Source organism: Spermophilus citellus, assembly GCF_964194105.1.
Source record: "Spermophilus citellus genome assembly, chromosome: 7".
NCBI classification, from domain to species: domain Eukaryota; kingdom Metazoa; phylum Chordata; class Mammalia; order Rodentia; family Sciuridae; genus Spermophilus; species Spermophilus citellus.
Window position 1 is genome coordinate 123,986,878 of NC_138188.1, and position 23,654 is coordinate 124,010,531.

General features: G+C 39.6%; 2 protein-coding genes across 2 annotated transcripts in view; both read right to left on the bottom strand.

Moving 5' to 3' along the window:
• Nucleotides 1-23,654, bottom strand: part of LOC308652729 (serine/threonine-protein kinase PAK 2-like) — a gene marked incomplete at its 3' end in the record, with an annotated part of 268,563 nt that overhangs the window by 210,739 nt on the left and 34,170 nt on the right. The window lies entirely within an intron of this gene.
• On the bottom strand, nucleotides 329-3,395 carry LOC308652818 (peroxisomal bifunctional enzyme-like). The gene is made up of 2 exons (XM_081300885.1): nucleotides 3,054-3,395; nucleotides 329-2,446 (listed from the first exon to the last, which is right to left on the bottom strand). The coding sequence occupies exon 2, from the start codon at nucleotides 2,433-2,435 to the stop codon at nucleotides 1,185-1,187; it is 1,251 nt and encodes a 416-aa protein (XP_081157011.1). The 5' UTR covers nucleotides 2,436-2,446; nucleotides 3,054-3,395; the 3' UTR covers nucleotides 329-1,184.

A 23,654-nucleotide genomic window follows, 5' to 3' on the forward strand; every position in this document is an offset into this window, starting at 1 on the left:
CACTTAGTAAAATGTATTGGAAGTTTATAATGCTGTACCAGATATCAGGACTTCATCTTTTTTCATGGATGAGTAAGAGTCTACTCTAAGGACATACCACATGGTTATCAGTTAATGGACATTTGGGCTGTTTACAGTTTTGGATATTATGAGTAATTCAGCTCTCAAAATTTGTATGGATTTTTATATCGACTAGTCCCTGAACTTTGAACCACATAAGGCAAAAAGTTACACAAGAAGGGCACTTATAGTGAAACAAAACTATACAAAACTTGCTTTGCAATCAATTCAGATATTTCAGATTCAACCATATCCACATGTGAATTCACAAAAGGTTATTTTGACAGGGAAACTGGCATAGTTACACTATTGAAGAATTAAGAAATCCTTAAAGGCTAGATGATCACTAAGATCCTTTCGTAAGCTAACAACTTATTCTTTCTGTTACTCCTCCTTGAATAGGAAAGACCAGGTAGCAGATGTTCTATGTCCCAGGGGATACACTACAAACATTGCTGAGCCCCTTGCAAGCAGCAGGCACAGCTGTGCACAGGAGTTGGGCCTTGGACAGAAGTGATCCCAGGAACATGACTTGCCAAGCTGCCCTGGTGTGCCCTATTTGGGTCTCAAATACTTGGTGCCCTCACCAATTTCCAACTATGTTGGGCCTCTTTCTGGCTACTAGTCTGCTTATCCTTGGGCAGTGTTTCATGCCCCCTCCCATAGAGATCCTCACGGCTGACTCTACCCTACAAACCATCTAAACCCCACCTCCGAGGATACAAACCTAACTTCAACACAGGATTCCATGTTGGATTAATGCCCTCTGGATGCCAGGTCCACCATGTGCTCAGGAGGTGAGTGACCATGGGGGCATATATGATCCACAGGATTTTCCATTAATAATATGTATGTGAGATTAAAAAGCCAAAAGAAGTTTATGACTTAGCTGCATCAATCATGGAATTTATCTGAAAGGAACACATTCAGAGGCATAGAAAGCACATTCATAAAGATTTCCTTCATTAGAATCAAGAAGAAAAAACATCAAAAAAAAAGGTTTAAGTAACTAATTACTTCCTTTGCTTTGCATTTCAGAGAACTCTTACTCTGGATTCTTGGAATTAACTTTATTGAAATCCAGTGAGTTTTACCCGATGCCAGCATGGGAGGCACAGCCTGAATCACAATTTACTGCTGGGGGGCCCTGCCAAGCTTTGCCATTCTTTCAGAGGAGGGTTTCCCTGGGAAGCCAGCTTTTTTAGGTAGTTGCTAGGCTCCAGTTGGGGAATATCAGGATTCTGCCTGTAGTACTTCTGCAACTTCTCCAGAACTGTGGGCAACCCAATTGTGGAAGCATAGAACATGGGCCCACCCTTGTGCCTTGGCCAGCCATACCCATGCAAGTAGATGGTGTCAATGTGCTCTGGGCCAGCAGCCATCCCTTCTCCCAAGATACAGAACCCTTCATTGATGAGTGCATACAAGCTGCGCTCAAGGATCTCATCCTGGCTAATGACACGGGGTTCAATATGATGGGTTTCTCTGTACTGTGACAGAAATTTGGAAAGCCAGGGATCAGGTTTGTGAATCCTTCCCAATGGCTTGTCATACTGATACCACCCCCGCCCTGTCTTCTGCCCATAGCGTCCTGATTCACAGAGCATATCAGGAATTGGGCAGTATCTTCTAGTACCCCGCTTTCGGACAGGAGTACCAGGAGGCAGTGTGCGTCCAGTAAGACCTTGCTCCTGGCGAACTTTCCAACCCACATCCAACCCAGCAAGGTCAGACACTCGAAAGGGTCCCATTTTAAAACCAAACTCCTCCAGCACCTGATCTACCTGCTCTGGCTTGCTACCTTCTTCTACCAAGAAATACGTCTGGTTATAATAAGGGACCAGCATTCGATTACCAACAAAGCCACGGCAGTTGCCTACGACTACGCCAATCTTCTTAATCTTTTTGGCTAAGTTCATAACAGTGGCAATGGTGGTGGGGGAAGAGTGTCGGCTAGGAATAACCTCTAACAACTTCATTACATGAGCTGGTGAGAAGAAGTGTGTGCCAATGACCAAGTGTGGTCGATTGGTGGCAGAAGCCATCTCATCCACGTCCAGGGATGAAGTATTAGAGCACAAAAATGCTTCAGGCTTGCACACGGCTGACAGTTCAGCAAAGACTCGTTTCTTCAGCTTCATATCCTCAAATACTGCTTCGACAACTAAGTCTACGCTAGCAAGCTCCTTCATAGATGAACTGAACTTGATTTTTGGTCCTGACCAAGGCTGGTCATTCTGCTGCATTTTGGATGCTTCCTTTTCCAAGATGGAAGTTATTATCTTCTTTGCAACTTCAAGCTGCTTTTGGTCTACTTCTACAGCAACCACAGGAATCTTGGCCCTTGCAAAAGAAATGGCAATGCCTCGGCCCATTGTTCCCAAGCCTGTAGAGAGAGTGCAGGAGAAAATGAATGATTCAGGGGAATTAGAAACTAACTTATTGAGCCACAATTTCTATGGCAATGTGGCATTTAAAGAGACTGATTCAAGGACACAAATGGATGTCAGAGCATTTTAGTGAGCACAAGGGAGCAGTGGAAGACTACATCACAAGGTGATGGTGTTTCTGTGGTAGGAGGTATGAATGCATCCAGGGACCAGAAAGACAAGAAAATTGATCCCAAATACTTAGCTGCAAGAGTGAATGGCCATGCTTGAAATATGCTACAAATATCAATCACTGTTTGGAAATCCTGGAGCGAGAGATTCATACAGAGAAGGGTTAGAGAGGAGTAAACAGTGCCTCCAGTCCGGAGAGACAGCCAAGGTCAGGCCCTCACACCACTACAGTTTAGCTCACTCTGGAAAAGGTTAGCATCTCTAGGCCTCACACATAAGATGAAGGCAGTTCGAGGACTTGGGAGTGAATTACTGGAGCTAACAGAAGTAGTGATTTCAGCATAGAACCTGGGACCTGGTGTCCTGAAGTAAATGATAACTCTTGACATGCACACATTTGGAGAAGCCCATGAACTGCCCCCACATGCTTACCAAGGACACCAACGGAGGAGATGGGTCATGCTGATGCTGTTTTCCATGAGGCCCCAGAGGGAGTGGACCATTTACTTGCATTCTTTTCAGCAAAGAAAGCATATTGCAGGGCTCTAGCCTGCCCTGATCCCCGAAGGTACATAAATAGCTCCTCTTCCTCCTTGATACCCACTTCATAGGGATACTTCACAGAGGCCTGGACTGCACGGACACAAGTCTCCGGAGCCAGGCACCCAGGGTACTGCTTCTGCATCTTTGCAAAGGCTTCCCTGAAAATGGTGTCCATGTTGGGCAAGCTTGGCACTGTCTTGTTCAAGATTCTGCGAGATTCTAAAGGTTTATCTGAAAGGAATAAGCATGATCAAAGATTTGGGAATGTTACTTAAACAAAGGGACTAGATTATACAATAACAATGATAATCAAATTCCAAAGTAAATAATATTTATTAATATATTTAATGGGACACTAATACCAAAATCTTAGTCATTGTTGTAACTAGTCATTTAAGAGAATTTAACGATTCAAGACAATTTTAAGTTACTTTATTCGCATGTGAAAGTAACATTCTATTTTTATTCCAAGGACAAGATAATTTTATAATAGATTAATATTATTGTGTCAAAGAGTCTAACACAACAACAGTTCTGAGATAATATCTGATATACAAAATAAAGTTAACTCAATTCTTATGACTAAAAAAAACTTTAAAACACATATAAAAGGGGCTGGAGCTGTGGCTCAGTGGTAGAGAGCTTGCCTAGCATGCGTGAGGCACTGGGTTTGATTCTCAGCACTGCATATAAATAAATAAAGGTCTATTGATAAATAAATAATATTTAAAAAAACACATATAAAAGAATACAGTGTGGAAGAAAGCGGAGATCCAACATGGCGGTGGGCGCGGAGAGATCAAGTCTCTGACCTCTTCAGCTGTGCGGGCATAGGGAGTCGTAAAGAGTCTAAATTCTGTTTGCTCAGGATCACAAGGCAATGCTGAGCTGACGTGGATCTGGGGCGAACAGTCTGGGCCTCTCAGAACACACACTGAGCCCGGATCGGCTGAATTCAAGCTCCTGTTCGCCTGCTTCCCGCAGACAAACAGCTGTGACTCAGCACTAATCCATCCCGCTGAAACAACTGGTCAGCCCTTCTGATCCTATGGAGGTAAATGCCAACAGAGCCTTCATAGGTAGTGGCCACAGGTTTGAAACGGGGCTTGGGAGAGACAGTAAGGACCCACCCGTTGCATTGGTCACCCGGCAAAGGGAAACGAACTGTCACCATTTGCAAGAGATACCACCATGGCAGAGAACTGACATCACCAGACTGCGGCGGAGGAGATAACTTCATTGAAACCTGCGGCTACAGGTGTGTAATTCCCTAGCCTTCCCTCTCCACACATCGGGGAAAACTTAAGGGCCCCTCCCAGCTCTCCTGTGAGCACGATAGCCAGACCGAGGGAAACAGAAGTGGTGCGGGACCTGCGGCGCGGAACTCCCGGCTACCGCTCCTACCAGTGCTGACAACTGAGGTCTCTTGCACCAGCTACCGGGGCGTGGCTACTGGAGGGCAAGTAAAATTCGCTGAGGATTCTCAGCCCCAAGCTCTACAAACTTAGGGTCTGAGGGAATGGCAAACAGGAAGAGTGTGCCCAGTCGTTCATGAAAACAGGGCTCCCAGGAACAGCAGACCTGGCGTGTAGCCAGTATTGTGGTGAGTGTCACCGGTGAGAGGGGCCTGGCTAGAGGAAAAGTGGGGAAGTGACTAGACACAAGAGGAGGCCCTAGGCACTCAGGATTGGAGACTCGCCCAGTCTGGGAGGAGGAACTGCTGCACAGTGATTGGTTCCCGCGTATAGACAGGAGAAGCTTGGCCTGGTGGGCACAGCTCCACCTACTGGAAGAGAAGTTAATCAAACTCTAAGACTGCATTTATTAGTTTTTTTTTTTTTTCTGATTTGGGTTTTTTTATTTTAATTTTTCTTTCTTGTTGTTTTTTAAATTTTTTTAAAAATTTTTTTCTTCTAATTTTAATTTTAAATTTTTTTAATTTTTATTATTTAAAATTTTTTTTTCTTTTTTTATTTCCTATTTTTTTCTTCTTTTGTCTTTTCATTTCTTTTCAATTTTCTTATTCCCCTTTCCTTGAATTCCACCTGCTTACTCTCTTTCTCTTCAGTGACTTCTTCCCTTCCCTTCTAATACCTTTCCTCCCAAGCATCAAATAAATTTATAGGAGCCAACAGTAACTCAGCAGCCAAACAGAACAAGAAGTAACATGACCAACTTGAAAAAGCAAGGAAGAAAAGTAGTACAAACAATGCAGGACAGCCTAAATATTCAGGAGGACCTAGAGTCATCAGAAAAATGGTCATATAAAGAACTCAAGGAACACCTTAGACAGATGGAATGGAAACTTAAAGAGGATACGAGACAGCAAATTCAAGCAGCAAAAGAACACATTGAGAATGAATTACATAAACAGATAAAAGAAGAAATTAAGCATCTTTATCAGGAGATAGAGATTATTAAAAAAATCAAACAATAATTCTAGAAATAAAGGAAATGATAAACCAAATTAAAAACTCCAGTGAGAGTATCACTAACAGAGTGGAGCAAGTAGAAGCCAGAAGGTCAGATAATGAAGACAAAATATATCATCTTGAAAAGAGTCTAGCCAACTCAGATAGGCTGGTAAAAAATCACGAGAAAAACATCCAAGAGATTTGGGATAACTTAAAAAAACCAAACTTACGAGTCATCGGGATAGAGGAAGGCACAGAGATTCATACCAACGGAATGAGTAACCTGCTGAATGAAATAATTACAGAACTTTCCAAAAATAAAAAAGGAAACAGATATCCAAATTGTAGATGCATACAGGACACCGAGCACACAAAATCACAGTAGACCAACGCCAAGACACATTGTTATGAAGCTATCCAAAATACAGAACAAAGAGAAAATATTAAAAGCTACAAGAGAAAAGAGGCAGATTTCATTTAGGGGTAAACCAATAAGGTTAACAACGGATTTTTCATCACAGCCGCTGAAAGCGAGAAGATCCTGGAACAACGTATTTCAAACACTGAAAGACAATGGATGCCAACCAAGAATTCTGTATCCAGCAAAATTAAGCTTCAGGTATGACAATGAAATAAAAATCTTTCATGATAAACAAAAGTTAAAAGAATTTGCAGCCAGAAAACCAGCATTGCAAAGCATCTTGAGCAAAACACTACATGAGGAAGAAATGAAAAACAATAACCAAAACCATCAGTGGGAAGTGCCTCGGTAAAGACAGAGGGCGGGGGGGGGGGAGATAATCATGGAGAAACAAACTAAATTTAAAAAAAAAAGGATAAATAATCAAACATACGAATTTCATGATTGCTTTATCTATTTCTACAAGAAATGCCGTTGGGATTTTGATTGGCATTGCATTAAACCTAAAGAGAACTTTTGGTAATATCGCCATTTTGATAATGTTAGTTCTGCCTATCCATGAACAGGGTATATTTTTCCATCTTCTAAGATCTTCTTCTACTTCTCTCTTTAGGATTCTGTAGTTTTCATTGTATAAATCTTTCACCTCTTTTGTTAGGTTGATTCCAAAGATTTTTTTTTTTTTTGAGGATATTGTGAATGGAGTGTTTTTCCTCATTTCTGTTTCAGAAGTTTTGTCGCTGATATACAGAAATGCCTTTGATTTATGTGTGTTGATTTTATATCCTGCCACTTTGCTGAATTCATTTATTAGTTCTAGTAGTTTTTTTGTAGACCCTTTTGGGTCTTCTAGGTATAGAATCATGTCATCTGCAAATAGTGATAATTTAAGTTCTTCTTTTCCTATTTTTATGCCTTTAATTTCTTTTGTCTGTCTAATTGCTCTGGCCAGTGTTTCGAGAACTATATTGAATAGAACTGGTAATAGGGGGCATCCCTGTCTTGTTCCAGATTTTAGAGGGAATGCCTTCAATTTTTCTCCATTCAGAATGATGCTAGCCTGAGGCTTAGCATAGATAGCTTTTACAATGTCGAGGTAAGTTCCTGTTATCCCTAGTTTTTCTTATGTTTTGAACATAAAGTGATGCTGTACTTTGTCAAATGCTTTTTCTGCATCTATCGAGATGATCATATGGTTCTTATGTTTAAGTCTATTGATGTGGTGAATAACATTTATTGTTTTCCGTATATTGAACCATGCTTGCATCCCAGGGATGAATCCTACTTGATCATGGTGCACAATTTTTTTGATGTGTTTTTGTATTCGATTCGCCAGAATTTTATTGAGGATTTTTGCATCTAGGTTCATTAGAGATATTGGTCTGTAGTTTTCTTTCTTTGAGGTGTCTTTGTCTGGTTTCGGAATCAGGGTGATGTTGGCCTCATAGAATAAATTTGAAAGAGCTCCATCTTTATCAGTTTCCTGAAATAACTTGAAAAGTATTGGTATTAATTCTTTTTTTTTTTTCTTTTTTTTTTTTACATTTTTTTTATTGGTTGTTCACAACATTACAAAGCTCTTGACATATTATATTTCATACATTAGATTGACATGGGTTATGAACTCCCAATTTTACCCCAAATGCAGATTGCAGAATCACGTCAGTTACACATACACAATTTTACATAATGCCATATTAGTGACTGTTGTATTCTGCTACCTTTCCTATCCCCTACTATCCCCCCTCCCCTCCCCTCCCATCTTCTCTCTCTACCCAATCTACTGTAATTCATTTCTCTCTTTGTTTATTTTCCCATTCCCCTCACAACCTCTTATATGTAATTTTGTTTAGCAACGAGTGTCTCCCTTCATTTCCATGCAATTTCCCTTTTCTCTCCCTTTCCCTCCCATCTCAAGTCTCTGTTTATTGTTACTCTTTTCTTCCTACTCTTCCTCCCTGCTCTGTTCATACTTGCTCTCATTATATCAAAGAAGACATTTGGTATCTGTTTTTTAGGGTTTGGCTAGCTTCACTAAGCATAATCTCCTCTAATGCCATCCATTTCCCTGAAAATTCTATGATTTTGTCATTTTTTATTGCTGCATAGTACTCCATTGTGTATAGATGCCACATTTTTTTTATCGATTCGTCTATTGAAGGGCATCTGGGTTGGTTCCACAGTCTAGCTATTGTGAATTGTGCTGCTATGAACATCGATGTGGCAGTGTCCCTGTAGCATGCTCTTTTAAGGTCTTCAGGGAATAGTCCGAGAAGGGCAATAGCAGGGTCAAATGGTGGTTCCATTCCCAGCTTTCCCATGAATCTCCAAACTGCTTTCCAAATTGGCCGCACCAATTTGCAGTCCCACCAGCAATGTACAAGTGTACCCTTTTCTCCACATCCTCGCCAGCACTTGTTGTTGTTTGAATTCATAGTGGCTGCCAATCTTACTGGAGTGAGATGGTATCTTAGGGTGGTTTTGATTTGCATTTCTCTGACTGCTAGAGATGGAGAGCATTTTTTCATGTACTTGTTGATTGATTGTATATCCTCCTCTGAGAAGTGTCTGTTCAGGTCCTTGGCCCATTTGTTGATTGGGTTATTTGTTATCTTATTGTCTAGCTTTTTGAGTTCTTTGTATACTCTGGATATTAGGGCTCTATCTGAAGTGTGAGGCGTAAAAATTAGTTCCCAGGATGTAGGCTCCCTATTTACCTCTCTTATTGTTTCTTTTGCTGAAAAAAAACTTTTAAGTTTAATTAAGTCCCATTTGTTGATTCTAGTTGTTAACTCTTGTGCTATGGGTGTCCTATTAAGGAATTTGGAGCCCGACCCCACAATCTGTAGATCGGAGCCAACTTTATCTTCTATCAGATGCAGAGTTTCTGATTTGATATCAAGCTCCTTGATCCATTTTGAGTTAACTTTTGTGCATGGCGAGAGAAAGGGATTCAGTTTCATTTTGTTGCACATGGATTTCCAGTTTTCCCAACACCATTTGTTGAAGATGCTATCCTTCCTCCATTGCATGCTTATAGCCCCTTTATCAAATATAAGATAGTTGTAACTTTGTGGGTTAGTCTCTGTGTCCTCTATTTTATACCATTGGTCCACCCGCCTGTTTTGGTACCAGTACCATGCTGTTTTTGTCACTATTGCTCTGTAATATAGTTTGAAATCTGGTATCGCTATACCGCCTGATTCACTCTTTCTGCTTAGAATTGCTTTTGCTATTCTGGGTCTTTTATTTTTCCATATGAATTTCATGATTGCTTTATCTATTTCTACAAGAAATGCCGTTGGGATTTTGATTGGCATTGCATTAAATCTATAGAGAACTTTTGGTAATATCGCCATTTTGATGATGTTTGTTCTGCCTATCCATGAACAGGGTATATTTTTCCATCTTCTAAGATCTTCTTCTACTTCTCTCTTTAGGGTTCTGTAGTTTTCATTGTATAAATCTTTCACCTCTTTTGTTAGGTTGATTCCCAAGTATCTTATTTTTTTTGAGGATATTGTGAATGGAGTGTTTTTCCTCATTTCCATTTCAGAAGTTTTGTTGCTGATATACAGAAATGCCTTTGATTTATGCGTGTTGATTTTATATCCTGCCACTTTGCTGAATTCATTTATTAGTTCTAGTAGTTTCTTTGTAGACCCTTTTGGGTCTTCTAGGTATAGAATCATGTCATCTGCAAATAGTGATGATTTAAGTTCTTCTTTTCCAATTTTTATGCCTTTAATTTCTTTCGTCTGTCTAATTGCTCTGGCCAGTGTTTCGATAACTATATTGAATAGAAGTGGAGATAGAGGGTATCCCTGTCTTGTTCCGGATTTTAGAGGGAATGCCTTCAACTTTTGTCCATTCAGAATGATGCTAGCCTGAGGCTTAGCATAGATAGCTTTTACAATGTCAAGGTAAGTTCCTGTTATCCCTAGTTTTTCTAATGTTTTGAACATAAAGGCATGCTGTACTTTGTCGAATGCTTTCTCTGCATCTATCGAGATGATCATATGGTTCTTATCTTTAAGTCTATTGATGTGGTGAATAACATTTATTGATTTCCGTATGTTGAACCATCCTTGCATCCCAGGGATGAATCCTACTTGATCATGGTGCACTATTTTTTTGATGTGTTTTTGTATTCGATTCGCCAGAATTTTATTGAGGATTTTTGCATCTAGGTTCATTAGAGATATTGGTCTGTAGTTTTCTTTCTTTGAGGTGTCTTTGTCTGGTTTCGGGATCAGGGTGATGTTGGCCTCATAGAATGAATTTGGAAGAGCTCCATCTTTATCAGTTTCCTGAAATAACTTGAAAAGTATTGGTATTAATTCTTCTTTAAAGGTTTTGTAAAACTCCGCTGTATACCCATCCGGTCCTGGGCTTTTCTTGGTTGGTAGTATTTTGATGGCTTCTTCAATTTCATCTATTGATATTGGTCTGTTCAGATTGTCTATATCCTCCTGACTCAGTCTGGGCAAATCATATGACTTAAGAAATTTATCGATGTCTTCACTATCCTCTATTTTATTGGAATATAGATTTTCAAAATAATTTCTAATTGTCTTCTGTATTTCTGTAGCATCTATTGTGATATTGCCTTTTTCATCCCGTATGTTAGTAATTTGAGTTCTCTCTCTTCTTCTCTTCGTTAGCATGGCTAAAGGTCTGTCGATCTTATTTATTTTTTCGAAGAACCAACTTTTAGTTTTGTTAATTTTTTCAATAGTTTCTTTTGTTTCAATTTCATTAATTTCCGCTCTGATTTTAATTATTTCTTGCCTTCTGCTACATTTGCTGTTGTTTTGCTCTTCCTTTTCTAGGGCTTTGAGTTGGAGTGTGAGCTCATTTATTTGTTGGTTTCTTCTTTTTTTGAGAAATGACCACTAGGCGATGAACTTTCCTCTTAAAACTGCTTTCATTGTGTCCCATAGATTCCGATATGTTGTGTCTGTATTTTCGTTTATCTCTAAGAATTTTTTGATTTCCTCCTTTATGTCTTCTGTAACCCATTGATCATTCAGTAACATATTGTTCATTTTCCATGTGATGTAGGATTTTTCCTTCCTTCTTTTATCATTGATTTCCAGTTTCATTCCATTATGATCAGATAAAATGCATGGTATTATCCCCACCCCTTTATATTTACTGAGGTTTGCCCTATGGCATAATATATGGTCTATTTTTGAGAAGGATCCATGTGCTGCTGAGAAGAAAGTATATCCATTTGATGATGGTTGATATATTCTATATAAGTCAGTTAAGTCTAGGTTATTGATTGTGGTATTGAGTTCTATAGTTTCTTTATTTAACTTTTGTTTGGAGGATCTGTCCAATGGTGAGAGAGGTGTGTTGAAGTCTCCCATAATTATTGTGTTGTGGTCTATTTGATTCTTGAATTTGAGGAGAATTTGTTTTGTGAATGTCGCAGCACCATTGTTTGGTGCGTAAATATTGATAATTGTTATGTCTTGTTGGTGAATGGTTCCTTTTAACAGTATATAATGACCTTCTTTATCCCTTTTGATTAACTTAGTCTTGAAGTCGATTTTATTCGATATGAGGATGGCCACCCCTGCTTGCTTACGAGGACCATGTGCGTGGTATATTTTTTCCCATCCTTTCACCTTCAGCCTGTGTATGTCTTTTCCCATCAGATGTGTCTCCTGGAGGCAGCATATTGTTGGATTTGTTTTTTTAATCCATGCTACCAGCCTATGTCGCTTTATTGGAGAGTTTAAGCCATTAACATTCAGAGTTACTATTGATATGTGGTTTGAACTTCCATCCATGTTTGATTGTTTATCCTTTTTTTAAAAAAAAAAAAAATTTTAGTTTATCTCTCCATGATTGTCTTTCCCCTTGCCCTCTGTCTTTACTGCGGCACTTCCCACTGATGGTTTTGGTTATTGTTTTTCATTTCTTCCTCGTGTAGTGTTTTGCTCAAAATGCTTTGCAATGCTGGTTTTCTGGCTGCAAATTCTTTTAACTTTTGTTTATCATGAAAGATTTTTATTTCGTTGTCATACCTGAAGCTTAATTTTGCTGGACACAGAATTCTTGGTTGGCATCCATTGTCTTTCAGTGTTTGAAATACATTGTTCCATGACCTTCTTGCTTTCAGTGTCTGTGATGAAAAATCCGTGGTTAACCGTATTGGTTTACCCCTAAATGTAATCTGTCTCCTTTCTCTTGTAGCTTTTAATATTTTCTCTTTGTTCTGTATATTGGATATCTTCATAACAATGTGTCTTGGCGTTGGTCTACTGTGATTTTGTGTGCTCGGTGTCCTGTATGCATCTTCAATTTGTATATCTGTTTCCTTTTTTATTTCTGGAAAGTTTTCTGTAATTATTTCCTTCAGCAAGTTTCTCATTCCCTTGGTTTGAATCTCTGTACCTTCTTCTATCCCGATGACTCGTAAGTTCGGTTTCTTAATGTTATCCCATAATTCTTGGATGTTTTTCTCGTGATTTTTTACCAGCCTTTCTGAGTTGGCTAGACTCTTTTCAAGATGGTGTATTTTGTCTTCATTATCTGATGTTTTGGTTTCTACCTGCTCCACTCTGTTAGTGATACTCTCAATTGAGTTTTTAATTTGGTTTATCGTTTCCTTCATTTCTAGAATTATTGTTTGATTATTTTTTATAGTCTCTATCTCCTGATAAAGATGCTTAACTTCTTCTTTTATCTGTTTGTGAAATGCATTCTCAATGTGTTCTTTCGCTGCTTGAATTTGCTGTCTTGTATCCTCTTTAAGGTTCCATTCCATCTGTCTTAGGTGTTCCTTGAGTTCTTTATATGACCATTTTTCTGATGACTCTAGGTCCTCCTGAATATTTAGGCTGTCCTGCGTTGTTTGTACTCCTTTTCTTCCTTGTTTTTTGAAGCTGCTCATGTTGTTTCTTGTTCTGTTTGACTGCTGAGTTACTGTTTACTCCTATAAATTAGTTTGATGCTTGGGAGGAAAGGTATTTGAAGGGAAGGGAAGAAGTCTCTAAAGGGAATGAGAGTAGGCAGTAGAATTCAAGAAAAAAGGGGGGATAAGAAAAATGAGAAGACTAAAGAAGAAAAAGAATAGGAACTAAAAAAGAAAAAGATTAAAAAAATAATAATAATAATTAAAAAAATTTAAGTTAAAATTAGTAGAAAAAAAATTTAAAAAAATATTTTGTAAAAAAAAATTAATAAAACAACAAGAAAGAAAAAAATGAAAATGAAAGAAAAACCTAAATCAAAAAAAAAAAAAAAGGAGAAAAGAAAAAGAAGAAAAAAAAAAAACCTAATAACTGCAGTCTTAGAGTTTGATTAACTTCTCTTCCAGTAGATGGCGCTGTGTCCACCAGGTCAAGTTTCTCCTGTCAATACGCGGGAACCAATCACTGTGCAGCAGCTCTTCCCAGACTGGGCGAGTCTCCAATCCTGAGTGTCTAGGGCCTCCTCTTGTGCCTAGTCACTTCCCACTTTTTCTCTAGCCAGGCCCCTCTCACCACAATACTGGCTACACGCCAAGTCTGCAGCCCCCGGGAGCCCTGTTTTCATGAACGACTGGGCACACTCTTCCAGTTTGCCATTCCCTCAGACCCTAAGCTTGTAGAGTTTGGGGCTGAGAATCCTCAGCGGCTTTTACTTGCCCTCTGGTATCCACTTCCCATAGGTGGTGCAAGAGACCTCAGCAGTCAGTCCTGGTGGGAGCGGTATTTCCGCTTGCGAGACCCGCACCACCTCTGATTCCCTCGGGCTGGCTGAAGCACTCACAGGTGAGCTGGGAGGTGCCCTTACCGGAGAGCTGGGAGGGGCTCTTAGAGTTTTCCCGATGTGTGGAGAGGCAAGGCTATGGGATCACACACCTGTTTCAACGCAGTTATCTCCTCCGCAGCAGTCTGATGACACGGTTTCCCTTTGCCGGGAGACTAATTCAACGGGTGGGTCCTTCTCTCCCAAGCCCCGTTTCAAACCTGTGGCCACTACTTATGAAGGCTCGGTAGGCATTTACCTTCGTATGATGAGAAGGGCTGACCAGTTGTTTCAGCCGGATGAATTAATGCCGAGTCATAGCTGTTTGTCTGCGGGAAGCAGGTGACCGGGAGTTTGAATTCAGCGGGTCAGAGCTCAGTGCGTGTTCTTGGATCACTTGGATTTTAAATTGTCGCTCATCTTATCAGCTGTTTCATATACTTCGGCAGTTCATTCGCGCGGTGAAGAGTCTGCTCTATGGTGCTCTGTGGGAGGCGGCGGCAGCGGCGGCGGCAGTGGCGGCAGCCTTCGGGACCCCCGGGGAGGGGGTGCGGGTTGGGGGAGGGGAGGCGGCACCTCAGGGCCGCGCGGTCCGGGTACCGGACACGCAGGAGAGCGGGCGGGGTGGGGGAAAGAAGTTGAGATCTAAATTTAGAAACTGAGCTTGGGAGGAGAGACGGCTGGGGAGAAAGAAGCAAGGTGGAAAGGCGGAGAGGAGAAGGGGAGGGAGAAGGAGAAGGGGCTGATGGAGCCGGGCGGCTCGGGCTGCAGCCTTACTGCTCGCGCTGAAGTCGTGCTGTACTCCCTTCACCTTGGCTGGATTAGTGGCTGATTCACTCCACCTAGGCCCCTATCTTGACACGGTGCTGGGTTTTTGTCGACAGATCTCCTTTAATGATCTTTACCTCATGTTTTCAGACGCCGCGGCGCGGGGCTCAGAGCGGCTTACTCACTTCCCGCCGCCATCTTCCGGTATTAATTCTTCTTTAAAGGTTTTGTAAAACTCCGCTGTATACCCATCCGGTCCTGGGCTTTTCTTGGTTGGTAGTCTTTTGATTTCTTCTTCAATTTCATCCATTGATATTGGTCTGTTCAAATTGTGTGTATCCTCCTGACTCAGTCTGGGCAAATCATATGACTTAAGAAATTTATCGATGTCTTCACTGTCTTCTATTTTATTGGAATATAGGTTTTCAAAATAATTTCTAATTGTCTTCTGTATTTCTGTAGCATCTGTTGTGATATTGCCTTTTTCATCCCGTATGTTAGTAATTTGAGTTCTCTCTCTTCTTCTCTTCGTTAGCATGGCTAAAGGTCTGTCGATCTTATTTATTTTTTCAAAGAACCAACTTTTTGTTTTGTTAATTTTTTCAATAGTTTCTTTTGTTTGAATTTCATTGATTTCTGCTCTGATTTTAATTATTTCTTGCCTTCTGCTACATTTGTTGTTGTTTTGCTCTTCCTTTCCTAGGGCTTTGAGATGAAGTGTGAGCTCATTTACTTGTTGGTTTTTTTCTTTTTTTGAGGAATGACCTCCAGGCGATGAATTTCCCTCTTAAAACTGCTTTCATTGTGTCCCATAGATTCCGATATGTTGTGTCTGTATTTTCATTTATCTCTAAGAATTTTTTGATTTCCTCCTTTATGTCTTCTGTAACCCATTGATCATTCAGTAACATATTGTTCATTTTCCATGTGATGTAGGATTTTTCCTTCCTTCTTGTATCATTGATTTCCAGTTTCATTCCATTATGATCAGATAAAATGCATGGTATTATCTCCACCCCTTTATATTTACTGAGGGTTGCCCTATGGCATAATATATGGTCTATTTTTGAGAAGGATCCATGTGCTGCTGAGAAAAAAGTATATCCTTTTGATGATGGTTGATATATTCTATATATGTCAGTTAAGTCTAGGTTATCGATTGTGGTATTGAGTTCTATAGTTTCTTTATTCAACTTTTGTTTGGAGGATCTGTCCAATGGTGAGAGAGGTGTGTTGAAGTCACCCATAATTATTGTGTTGTGGTCTATTTGATTCTTGAACTTGAGGAGAATTTGTTTTATGAATGTCGCAGCACCATTATTTGGTGCATAAATATTGATAATTGTTATGTCTTGTTGGTGAATGGTTCCTTTTAACAGTATATAATATCCTTCCTTATCCCTTTTGATTAACTTAGTCTTGAAGTCGATTTTATTCGATATGAGGATGGCCACCCCTGCTTGCTTATGAGGACCATGTGCGTGGTATATTTTTTGCCATCGTTTCACCTTCAGCCTGTGTATGTCTTTTCCAATCCGATGTGTCTCCCGAAGGCAGCATATTGTTGGATTTGTTTTTTCAATCCATGATACCAGCCTATGTTGCTTTATTGGAGAGTTTAAACCATTAACATTCAGAGTTACTATTGATATATGGTTTGTACTTCCAGCCATGTTTGATTATTTATCCTTTTTTAAAAAAAATTAGTTTGTTTCTCCATGATTATCTTTCCCCTCGCCCTCTGTCTTTACCGAGGCACTTCCCACTGATGGTTTTGGTTATTGTTTTTCATTTCTTCCTCGTGTAGTGTTTTGCTCAAAATGCTTTGCAATGCTGGTTTTCTGGCTGCAAATTCTTTTAACTTTTGTTTATCATGAAAGATTTTTATTTCGTTGTCATACCTGAAGCTTAATTTTGCTGGACACAGAATTCTTGGTTGGCATCCATTGTCTTTCAGTGTTTGAAATACATTGTTCCATGACCTTCTTGCTTTCAGCGTTTGTGATGAAAAATCCTTTATTAACCTTATTGGTTTACCCCTGAATGTAATCTGTCTCCTTTCTCTTGTAGCTTTTAATATTTTCTCTTTGTTCTGTATATTGGATATCTTCATAACAATGTGTCTTGGCGTTGGTCTACTGTGATTTTGTGTGCTCGGTGTCCTGTATGCATCTTCAATTTGTATATCTGTTTCCTTTTTTATTTCTGGAAAGTTTTCTGTAATTATTTCATTCAGCAGGATACTCAGTCCCTTGGTTTGAATCTCTGTGCCTTCCTCTATCCCAATGACTCGTAAGTTTGGTTTTTTTATGTTATCCCATAACTCTTGGATGTTTTTCTCGTGATTTTTTACCAGCCTTTCTGAGTTGGCTAGACTCTTTTCAAGATGATATATTTTGTCTTCATTATCTGACGTTCTGGCTTCTACTTGCTCCACTCTGTTAGTGATACTCTCAATTGAGTTTTTAATTTGGTTTATCATTTCCTTCATTTCTAGAATTATTGTTTGATTATTTTTTATAATCTCTATCTCCTGATAAAGATGCTTAATTTCTTCTTTTATCTGTTTATGTAATTCATTCTCAATGTGTTCTTTCGCTGCTTGAATTTGCTGTCTCGTATCCTCTTTAAGGTTCCATTCCATCTGTCTAAGGTGTTCCTTGAGTTCTTTATATGACCATTTTTCTGATGACTCTAGGTCCTCCTGAATATTTATGCTGTCCTGCATTGTTTGTACTCCTTTTCTTCTTTGCTTTTTCAAGCTGCTCATGTTACTTCTTGTTCTGTTTGGCTGCTGAGTTACTGTTTGCTCCTATAAATTTATTTGATGCTTGGGAGGAAAGGTATTAGAAGGGAAGGGAAGAAGTCACTGAAGAGAATGAGAGTAAGCAGGTAGAATTCAAGGAAGGGGGAATAAGAAAATTGAAAAGAAATGAAAAGACAAAAGAAGAAAAAAATAGGAAATAAAAAAAGAAAAAAAATTTTAAAAATAATAATAAAAAAATTAAAATTAAAATTAGAAGAAAAAAAATTTTAAAAATTGTAAAAAAAATTAAAAAACAACAAGGAAGAAAAATGAAAATGAAATAAAAAACCCAAATCAAAAAAAAAAAGAGAAAAAAAAACTAATAAATGCAGTCTTAGAGTTTGATTAACTTCTCTTCCAGTAGGTGGCGCTGTGCCCACCAGGCCAAGTTTCTCGTGTTAATGCGCGGGAACCAATCACTGTGCAGCAGCTCCTCCTCCCAGACTGGGCGAGTCTCCAATCCTGAGTGCCTAGGGCTTCCTCTTGTGTCTAGTGACTTCCCCACTTTTCCTGGCTAGAGCCAGGCCCCTCTCACGGGTGCCGCTCATCACAATACTGGCTACACGCCAGGTCTGCTGCTCCCGGGAGCCTTGTTTTCATGAACGACTGGGTACACTCTCCCTGTTTGCCATTCCCTCAGACCCTAAGTTTGTAGAGCTTGGGGCTGAGAATCCTCAGTGAATTTTACTTGCCTTCCGGTAGCCACGCCCCTGGTAGCTGGTGCAAGAGACCTCAGCAGTCAGCCCTGGTGGGAGCGGTAGTCCCGCGCCGTAGGTCCCGCGCCACGTCTGATTCCCTCGGTCTGGCTATCGCACTCACAGGAGAGCTGGGAGGGGCCCTTAAGTTTTCCCCGATGTGTGGAGAGGGAAGGCTAGGGAATTACACACCTGTAGCCGCAGGTTTCAATGAAGTTATCTCCTCTGCCGCAGTCTGGTGATGTCAGTTCTCTGCCATGGTGGTATCTCTTGCAAATGGTGACAGTTCGTTTCCCTTTGCCGGGTGACCAATGCAACGGGTGGGTCCTTACTGTCTCTCCCAAGCCCCGTTTCAAACCTGTGGCCACTACCTATGAAGGCTCTGTTGGCATTTACCTCCGTAGGATCAGATGGGCTGACCAGTTGTTTCAGCGGGATGGATTAGTGCTGAGTCACAGCTGTTTGTCTGCGGGAAGCAGGCGAACGGGAGCTTGAATTCAGCCGATCCGGGCTCAGTGTGTGTTCTGAGAGGCCCAGACTGTTCGCCCCAGATCCACGTCAGCTCAGCATTGCCTAGTGATCCTGAGCAAACAGAATTTAGGTTGTTTATGACTCCCTATGCCCGCACAACAGAAGAGGTCAGAGACTTGATCTCTTCGCGCCCGCCGCCATGTTGGAATCCTCTCAATTCACTTTCTTGGCGCCATCTAATGTCCAAACAATGAACTCAAACTTCCAATCCATTTACAGAATTGAACATATATATTCACAAAATTTTAATTATTTGCATATTCAGTCAGCCACAAAATTGGATGCTGTTAGTTCTTAAGCTTATTTGGTATCTCAAAACTGGCAGAGCCATCCCCAGTGGTTGATTAATTGTCCATCATGGACACGTTGTCTTCCCTATCTGTCACATCTAGATTTGATTATTCAGTGAGGTAGACATGGTGTGATGGAGGGATTTGTGGCTGAATAAAAACCTCCCTGTTCAATTAAAAGCCTGGGAAACTTATTTTTATCACAACAGCTTATGTGAAATTGACAGAATTTTACATGATAGTCTAAGATATAATCATAGAACTGTCACATAATGAAGAAGACTTACTGTTTAGTTAGTGCTCTAAGTATTTTCTTCCCAACAAATGCAAAGCAATGTTTTTTAACGTTTTCCTATACCACACAAAGCAGATAACTTACAAATGGCATTAGTAGACTTAAAGATGATATGTTCTCACAGCATGTAGTAGAATAATTTTAAGATATTTATGTTGTCTGTGTTTATATATGGACTCAAGCCCATTCATGGCCAGGTGTGGTGGCCCACACCTGCAATCTCAATAGCTCAGGAGCCTGATGCAGGAGGATGGAGAGTTCAAAGCCAGCCTCAGCAAAAAGCAAGTCACTAACCACCTTAGTGAGACGCTATCTCTAAATAAAACACAAAATAGGGCTGGAGATGCAGCTCAGTGGCCAAGTACCCCTGAGTACAATCCCCAGTACATCCCTCCCAAAAAATAAAGTCATTCATGACCTCATTCCCATTTCTATTATAAATTCTAGAAAACAAAATATTTTATACTCTCTTAATCCCTTGAGTTAGATGTGGTCATGTAAATCTTCCTCCAGCAAATGAAATGTAAGAGAAAATCAGTGGGTTAATTTCTAAGGAAGGTTTTAGAAGATTAGGCTAAACTCTTGGTATGGCTGTCATTTCACCTCTCAGCTCTTCTGATTTATTTTTTTTCCTTCCTGGATGATAGGTGTGATGTTTGGTGTGTGGCAACCATGTAAAGATTGTGACAATAGCATATCCTAAGTGAGTTTTGAGGAGCTGCCCTTATCAGTCCTTTATCCTGAGCTTTTTGATTCTTGAGAAAAACAAACTCCTATTTTACCCATGGCCAGTTATTGTTATTATTGTTGCCATTATAATCATAAGTGATGCACCTTCCCCACCACTTGGGCCACAGTAATAGCTCCTCTTCATTGTGAGATACATGTCAGAGGGTTTCTGTCTTCATAGTGCCCCAGACCAAAGAACTACCCAACAGTTCAGTTTATTGAGTAGTTAAATTCAGTTCAGCAATTGCAGTTTGTGTGGTATCTGTGTTTCTCTCAAATATATAAAATAGCCCACTGCAACCCTGTGAAATAAACTGCAGTGTCCCTGAGTGAAAATACATGTATAAAAAATCTTTCAAAGCCTGGTCTCCTGGAGTAGGGCAGGGTACATATACAAGGTACATATTATTATGTACAAGGATACATAATAATACTTTAGAATAAAGTTTTGACCTATATCCTGATAATCAGTCTTAGTTACACAATATTTTAGGAGTATCAAAATTCAAAATCATGTGTGCATAAAACTGATAAAAATATCACATGTAAATGCACAAATGACAGTAGTTAGGATAAATTATTAAAGAAGGAATGGATGACTCAAAGTGACAATACATAGAAATCTACAATGACTGAAGTAAAATTATATAACATAGATACAGCGTTAAAACTAGAATGAGTCAGAGCCAAACACCTCACAACGAGAGGTTCTAAGAAGACAGATATGGGCTCCTACTGTGTGTAAGAGCTATGTAGATGTCTTCTACCTAAAATCAGAAACTACCAGCTTGTGTGCAACCTGCCTTGGAGTTATGGAATCCATAGTTTTGACTGGGATTTCTTAACACTCCACTAGTGACAGAAGTGTATTTCTGCTATGTAATTAGCCCCAATAGCAGAACCCACTGGGGTTGTCTCCAAGACCAGGTATAAATTCTTACTGATTAAGCAGTGTTGATAAACTGGGACAAGTCATGCCCAAATCCCTGAAATGCATGGTCACAAAACAACACTGTAAAGTATATTTTATGCATTAACCAAAAATTAGTTCTATGCAGACACCATAGTGGTACTGCTCAGGCCAATTCTAGGTCTGCTGGACTTAACCTCACAGCACCATCAATAGCATCTTAATGAACAACAACAAAGACAAACTGAAAACCACATGCAAACACCATCCATGGTAATAGAGTGAGGACACTATACTAATATGTGTTAATGTCAGTTCAAATAATACCATGCAAGTGAGGACTGCCTGTCTTGTGACTATAGAATTATTACAGTGAATTCTGTTAGCCATGCAATAAAAACAGTTCCACTAATTTTGGTTTTGCATTATAGAATATTGAAGAACTAGTTAAAATGATCAGTTTCAGATTTTGTTGTAGCTTGATCTTTAATTCAATCTTGAGTGAAATGATCAATTACTTTTGATTATTCATTTTATTCTGTAAGAAACTAGGAGAGGGGCTGGGGATGTGGCTCAAGCGGTAGTGTGCTCACCTGGCATGCGTGGGGCACTGGGTTCGATCCTCAGCACCACATAAAAATAAAATAAAGATGGCACTGGGCATATGGAGGAATTCAATTCATAATTTCCAGGAAGGTTTTATGATTATGAAGAATATATATGATATATATATAGCCTTGCTGTGACCCAAACAACACAAGTTGTAACACAAGTTACAACTTAGAAGAGGGAAAGTTTATTTGAGGATTATGGTTTCAGAAATCTCAGCCCACAGATTGTCTACTCCATTGCTCTAGAACCATGTTGAAGCAGCGTATCATGGGGGAAGAGTAGGCTCCCCCCGCGAAAGCTATGAGGAAGAGAGAGACACAGAGAGAGAGAGAGAGAGAGAGAGAGATAAGGAGAGAGAGAGAGAGAGAGAGAGAAGAGACTGCAGCAGGGAAGATGCACCCTTCTAGGCCATGCCCCCAGTGATCATCCCCTCCAGCCATGCCCCATGTACCTACAGTTAACACCCAGTCAGGCCATTCCATCTAAGATGGACTTGATCAGGTTACAACTGTCATAATCTAATCATGTTGCCTCTGAATATTGCCATGTCAACAGGAGGTTTTGGGGAATACCTCATATCCGTGGAGGCCTCAAGCACAGAAGTGTCAAATATTTGCAATCCTTTGCTGTCACCATATTGAAAGTCTTAATAATTTAATCTATGAACTTTGAACCTGCAGTTTGGGATATCCAAATGTCACAAAGGACTATACAAAACATATATGTCCCCTTTTCCATTCACATACAGTGTTTGAGATGTCCCATAGGCAAAAAATTCTTGCAGATCCAAGATACATGGAAGTTCAGGAGACTCAAAGTGAATCCAAGATAAGTAGGCTGTGTCTATACTGACAAAGAATGGCTCTGCTTACCTCAAAAAGGCTGTGCTTTCTTTTTTCCTTTTCTCTTTCTTTCTTTCTTTCTTTCTTTTTGGTACCAGGTATTGAACTCAGTGGCACTCAACCACTGAGCCAGATTCCCAACCCCATTTTGTATTTTATTTAGAGACAGAGTCTCACTGAGTTGCTTCATGTCTCGCTAAATTGCTGAAGCTGGCTTTGAACTCGCAATCCTCCTGTCTCAGCCTCCTCAGCTGCTGGGATTATAGGTGTGTGCCACAGTGCCCAGCCAAGGCAGTGCTTTCTGATCCAACTAAAACCTTCCTTGAATGGAAAGAAGGCAAGTGCATTTTGAGAAACCATGAGAGATGAAGAAACCCTAAAACATCCTTCATTGCTCATGTTAATTTCCTATATTATCAAATCACTTGCACTAAAAAGAATGATAGAAAGAAAGGGAAAGACAGGAATACCCATAGTCAGCCTTGCCTTTTAATCTTTCCTTACTCATCAGTAAGTTAAAAGCAGAGTGTTGATGGAAAGTGCAAGTGTCAAGAAGTGAATAAAATGCTGTTGAGTTAATTCTGTAAACAATTTCCCTGTTCTGGTAAGAATAAAATACCTATCTATGTATGTACAAACTACAAAATGTGAATTGTGTAATTTCCGTGATTCCAAATACATTTTAAGTATTCTATATTTGCATTAAAATTGGCATTGTGCAATTTTACAATGCACAGTAAAATTCATCCTAAAACAAATTTTAATTTTTCTTTACTTAGAATGACACAATAATAAATAAAAACATCATGAGAAGTCAAAACAAACCTGTGAAATAAAGGAAAATGCTATTATTTTAATGATATTTTCCTCCTTCTTTTTGAATGAGGAACAGCATATTTCCATTTTGCAGTGAGCACATAAATTATGTAGCAGACTCTGAGTAAATAATATTATTGCAGCCAGTATTCTTGACATATTAGCAACCTGATGCTATGGATGAATAAGTACTGAGATTCCTACAGACACACAAAAGGACATCATTCATTCAATCCACATGTCTCTTATTTATTTCTTGAAGGAAACTGGAAAACGGGACATAAAAAGACAGAGTGAATATTAACCCAACTAAATGTCTGAAAGAAAAGACTGCATGAGTAAATTTCAATAGTTTGTTTCACAACTTAAGGGTAGGTACTGTATTGCAGGTCTCTTCTGGGAAGTGGATACCTTGGTGATTTGATGTTTCCTTGGTGATAGGTCTCTCTTTTAGATGTATTTCTTAAAGGTGGGGTTGCTAGCTTTGGATAAAGACTATTTATTTACTCTTTCTGCTGGCTTCAACTTTTCAACAGTGTTAATAATTAAAAGGTCATATATGAAATGATTAAACATTAAAGGGAGTTTTAAAAATCTTATGAAGAAAACATGGTT

Coding starts and splice junctions, on each gene's coding strand:
- LOC308652818 (XM_081300885.1), bottom strand. CDS start 2,435: ATGGGCCGAGGCATTGCCATTTCTTTTGCAAGGGCCAAGATTCCTGTG.